The sequence below is a fragment of the Penaeus japonicus genome, unplaced genomic scaffold (genome assembly GCF_977035675.1).
Source record: "Penaeus japonicus unplaced genomic scaffold, GWHDUDI00000001_assembly GWHDUDI00000012, whole genome shotgun sequence".
NCBI lineage: Eukaryota > Metazoa > Arthropoda > Malacostraca > Decapoda > Penaeidae > Penaeus > Penaeus japonicus.
Window position 1 is genome coordinate 5,262,537 of NW_028234414.1, and position 6,254 is coordinate 5,268,790.

General features: G+C 39.8%; 1 protein-coding gene across 1 annotated transcript; it reads right to left on the reverse strand.

Moving 5' to 3' along the window:
* Nucleotides 1–562: 562 nt before the first annotated feature.
* On the reverse strand, nt 563–3,045 carry LOC122251175 (general transcription factor II-I repeat domain-containing protein 2A-like). The gene has a single exon (XM_086542304.1). It carries the CDS (start codon nt 2,690–2,692, stop codon nt 887–889), a length of 1,806 nt encoding a protein of 601 aa, XP_086398430.1. The 5' UTR covers nt 2,693–3,045; the 3' UTR covers nt 563–886.
* Between the last annotated feature and the right edge of the window lie 3,209 nt (nt 3,046–6,254).

A 6,254-nucleotide genomic window follows, 5' to 3' on the forward strand; every position in this document is an offset into this window, starting at 1 on the left:
TTCATAGTGTCCATTACTTTTATATATATGAACATTTACATATATGTACATAGATAGATAAATACATATTCACACGCACACATAAGTATGTGTGTATATATATATATGTATATATATATATATATATATATATAATATATATATATATATATATATGTGTGTGTGTGTGTGTATGTATATATATACATATATATGTTATATATATACATATATATATGATTATATATATATATATATATATATATATATATATATATATATGTGTGTGTGTGTGTGTGTGTGTGTGGATGTATGTATGTATGTATGTATATGTACACACACACACACACACACACACACACACACACGCGCGCGCGCGCGCGCGCGCGCGCACATATATGTATGTATAAACATATAAATATATATATGCCTACGCTTCCGATCACTTGTCTCCAGCTGCATTTCTTGTGCCGTGCTGATTCCCCCTTCTCCTACACCAGAGTCGGGCAACCTTTTCATGCCGTGGGCCAGATGAGATTATTATGATAAGGTAGCGGGCCACAGGTCAAGTGAAATTCCCAGCATACAATACATACTTTATTTTCGTGAATAACATATAAAACTAATCATTTATGTTTTACAAGAAGCAAACTATTCCTTTTATATGTGATAAAAATAACTCTTTCCTTTCATGGCGAAAAATAAATCAATATGAAATCATAAACAAATGAACAACGGCTACTAAGCAGCCTATTTGGTATATAATTGCTTAAATTGCTCAACGAGTCCACAGTTAGGCAAATTGACTCGATATAATTATAATAACACAGTAGCTGAGTAGCTAATCATTACAAATGAACATGTATCCATATTTGAAATTATAATTGTGCAATGCATTGTATTACAATCAGTGAGACACCTGGTGCTGTTTCTCACAAAGAAGTGCCTCCATGTCAGGTTCGATTGTGCTGGTAGCTAACAGCAGAACGTCATTCAGGTGGCGGTCAGAGATCTGGGAGCGAAGACGAGATTTTGTGTACTTCATCTTTGAAAATAATTGCTCGCACCTGTATGTGCTACCAAACATTGCCAAGATGCGCTGAACATGCTGCAATAATTTTGGAAAACTGTCAGCATGAAGGTGGTCGCGGAAAAATGACAGAGGAGACGAGGTTCTGAATTTCGCCTTTAATTCCTCATTGCACTGCAACTCAATTATTTCCATCTGCAGGGGGATAGGGACGTCGTCCACTGCAACATCAAAGGGAGCAGTAAACAGCTTGAAATCGCCCTCCAGAACTTTGACTCCTCCGAAACGCGAGGCAAATTCCTGCCGCAGAGAGGAGACGACACTAACACAAGTATCCTGGTCTATGGTATCAGGGTCACAGGCAGCTAGGCGAGGAAAATGTGCAAATTGACTATCAGCCAACTGAGCTTCCCACAAACGCAGCTTAACCTCGAAGGCGGTGATGTGCCCGTACATATCTGTGACAAGAACTTCTTTACCTTGCAGCTTCAGGTTGAGGGCGTTCAGGTGAGTAGTGATATCTGTTAGAAGGGCCAGGCGAGAGAGCCATCGTGAGTCAGAAAACTTATCAGCGTGGGGAAGCTTTTTCTGTTGTAGGAAGTTGGCAATTTCCTGCTTCAAGTCACACACACGGGATAGCATGGCCCCACGACTCAGCCAGCGGACCTCACAAAAGAAGAGAAGGTCGATGTAGTGCTCATTAACTTCTTCCAACAGTAACCGGAATTGGCGGTGGTTAAGACCGTGGGAGAGGATGGAATTGACAACCTTCACCACAACGGACATAACGTCAACGAGGTTAGCAGACTTGGCGCACAGGGCCTGTTGATGAATGATACAGTGCAACTTGTGAATGGGCTGAGTGTGTCCGGCGGCCTCACAGTGGCGTACTAACAGTGAAGCGGCCCCTTTCTTCTCCCCAATCATCGCAGGTGCACCATCAGTCGTCACAGACACAAGATGGGAGAGGTCCAAAGAATGCCTCTCCACACACTGAAGTACTGCACTGAAGATGTCTTGCCCGGTGGTGGTGCTGCGAAGTGGTACAAGTTGAAGGAATTCCTCATAAACCAGTAACTCAGAGGTTACCCCGCGGATAAAAATAGCCAGCTGAGCTGTGTCCTTTGTGTCAGTGCTCTCGTCAAGAGCGAGGGAGAAGGTGACGAGGGTCGAGCTGCGAGATTTCAGAGAGTCTTGCACGTTATTGGACATCTCCTCGATGCGACGCCGAACAGTGCGTGATGAAAGACTCACACTCTCGAAGGCAGAACGTTTCTCTGGACAGACACAATCCACCACAGCAATGAGACACTCTTTGATGAAATCACCATCTGAGAATGGCTTCATTTTGCAAGCAAGGAGACGGGAGACTTCATAACTGGCACGTGTCACCTTGTCAGCCTCTGTAGTTTGCTTGCAGAAGAGGGAAGTTGCTTTTTCCAGGTTCTTTGTAAGTTTAAGGATGGTGTCCTTCCTCTGGGTGACAGACATGGACGCAAAATGGGATGTCCCGTGTTCAGTTTCCCAGTGGCGGCGAATGTTGAACAATTTTATCACAGCCACAGTTTTCAAACATATAAGGCACTGTGCCTGTCCAAATCTCTCAATGAAAAAATATTCCTCTGTCCAATCAGGCTTGAAGACTCGATGTTCTCCGTCAATTTTTCTCTTTTTGTCAGACATGATGAATAAGAGCTGGACAGCTGGTGTACTAAGGCGCGTGACTGAGTGTAATGACACCTCCTTGCCCCCGCGGCACTCTATCAGTCACTATTTCAAAGTTCAAAGTAGGTGAGAACCGTTGGCCGAGCTGAGCGCCTGTATGCTTTCCTCTGCTCTATAGAATTGCCAGATGTCATCAATAAAAAGATATCCTATTATTATTAGCAAAAAATGACGGTATTTTCATAAATCGGTGTTCTTGTGAATGGATATAAAACTAATAAAGAAATAGCAAATAGCAAGAACACGAGGAAATCACTTCCATCTGTTCAGCGCTGGGTAAAAATGTAAAAAAAAAAGGGAGGGAAGGAACAGGGTAAAGCTTGTCGCGCACCTGCTCGGAAACGACGCGTCGGAACGGACACGAAACATCGGAAAAAAATCTAAACCATACATTTGAACGTGATAACGCGCACTTGCTCGGATCGGAAACGATACGACGCCTCGGATCGGAATCGAAACGCCTCGGATATCTTGGAAAGAATATTTGTCTGATAGTTCCGATGCGTCTGAGAGACCGCGCCTGCGCAGAACGGCTGATGGGAGAGGCTCAGCTTTGTATCCTGCCTGGTGGACACGTGTACAGTCATTATGCCAGTTAATTTGGATGAAAAACTTATTAATTGCGTGTGTCAATACGAAATTTTATATGATATAAGTCATCAGTATTATTATGATGGCGTAAGATGGCTTTCGTGTTCTCTAGAAACACATATATGATGAATCCACTGCTTTTTATTATTTTTTTTTTTCCTTCCTCCTCTGCAGCTGCTAATGCAAGGGCTAACACAAGAGCTTCATCGTCACTACTATCACTCATTTTAGCTGGAATACTATGAAATCACACCTGCAACACCTTGCTTCGCCCGATATACACCGAAATGAACAGCATTCGCGTCGTTTCCGTTCCGATGTCATCTGATTAGGTGCGCGGGCTGAACGTCGTGTATTGTCCGTTCCGAGGCTTCGCAAGCTTCCGCGGTGTTTCCGATCCGAGCAGGTGCGCGATAAGCTTTACACCACCATACAAACAAGCATGGCGCATAGCCGGGCGTATGCCCCTGTGTTAGCCAGAGAACTATGAACCTTATGCGAAGGTAGAGTGAGGCTCAAACTCGCATAACCTGCAGGGATAGGGCGCCACCACTACTACTACTCCTACTATCACCACCACCACACCACCACCACCAACACCTTCACCGCCGTCACCACCACCACCTCCACCATCACCATTACTATCACCACCACCACACCACCACCACCACCGACACCAACACTGCCGTCACCACCACCACCTCCATACATAAGGCTAAGAACCCTGCTTTGCTGACTGATGGGACTGACAGAGGTGTGAGGATATCTTTGCTACCGTGCAGAGAGTGTAGGTGGCGGGCCAGATTCAATGGTTGCGGGCCAGATGGTAGAAGCAGCTCGACTCTCGCGGGCCAAAATACAATGTAAAGCATATTTTGCATCGCGGGCCAGCATATTTTGCATCGCGGGCCGGAGGTTGCCCGCCCCTGTCCTACACACTTCCCGTTCCTTCCCAGACTTGAACGTGAAATCCAGGTTGGTTTCGAAACTGCCGTCTCGTGTCTCTACTCTTCTGTCGCGTATCATCGTAAAATATAAAATTAAGTGGTTCCTGGGCGAAGGCCTTTCAGCCATAAAAGACGCGTCGTAGTTTTTCGAGCAATCCTGGCGACGATCCTTTCCAGTTCTTAAGCAAGGATGAACTTAACGAGCGGGATTCATGCTAGAAGTTAAATCAAGTTAGTAGTTAAATAGAGTTTTGCATCCAATTACATTCTCTCTGTTCGGCTGATGTAGCACGATGATAAGCATATGAACAACCGTAAAGGAATAGAGCAAAGCTTTATTTGCTTTGTCTCAACACAAAACAGTAATTCAGTCCATTTATCAATAATCCCATTGCAAAAATATAATCCATTATTATCCAGATATCATATTGATACACGACTAATCAACTATATTTCTATAAGTTTGGCTTGTTTTATTTTTATACTGCAGATTGGCAAGATAATTAATTCGCTTCCATCTCGTCCAGCAGAATCTGTCTGATGCAATAGATTAATCAAACGCAAGTTGACGGCCTGTATTAATTAAAGACAGGTCACAGATCCTCATTCTACATAATTCACCGCCACGGCACTTTTAATAAGACTATATTAGTGTGGGAGCAAACTGTGCACTCGGAACATTACGCTTACTACACTTCCAAACAGAGCAACGATCCGACCATGTACACGCACACACATATTGTAGATGTGCATACAAAAATAAATGATTCACGCACACACTAAAAAATCACAAAAAATAGTAAAACGAAAAACTAATCAGATATTATTTTACCTTGGTTTTACTTTGCATTTATGATAATCATACGTTGAAATGTTTTATCTAAACTTTAATCGAATAAAATGCTTGTTGGAATAAAATGTTTTCTTTTAATAGTAATATCATATATTCATCTTTGGGAATTTTTTTTTTTTTTTTTTTTTTTTTTTTTTTTTTTTTTTTTTTTTTTAAGAATACCAACGTTTCTTTAATTTTAAAATTTATGTTATCAGCGGAGTAGAGGCTTACAAACAAAAGAGTCTGTGCCACTTTATACATTGTGTGTGTGTGCAAATAAATATGTATGTATGTATATATACGTGTATATATATGTATATATATACATATATATATATATATATATATATATTCATATATATATATATATTATTATATATCCATATATACATATATATACATATATATGTGTTTATATATATACATATATATACACGTATATGTGTTATATATATATATATATAAATATATAAACACATATATATGTATGTATATACACACACACACATATATATATGTATATATATATATATATATATATATATATATATATACATATTTGTATGTATGTATATATATATATATATATACACATATATGATAAATATATACATACATACATACATATATATATATATATATATATATATATATAGATATACATATAAATATATATATATATAAATATATATATATATATATATATATATATATATATATATATATATATATATGTGTGTGTGTGTGTGTGTGTGTGTGCGTGTGTGTGTGTGTGTGTGCGTGTGTGTGTACATATATATGTGTGTGTGTGAGTGAGCGAGCACACACACACACAAGCAACAAGCATGTGAGAGCATAATTATCAGTTTTAATGTCATCTACCTAGACTCCGCTGGAAGGTCAGCAACTCAGCTAAAGCGAGCTTGGGAGTACGTACTAAACATTTTTGTTAATTTAGCATACATATTGTGATAAAGGATAATTAATTTGAATTTTATTAATAGATTACTCATGAATAAACACGAGACATAATCAAACAAAAGTCAGGTTAGGAATCAACGAAAGTAGGCAGTTGCAAAATAATATGTTTCCTCTTGTGTCATCGCATGCAATATATTCATTCTTCGATATGATTCAGAATCGGATA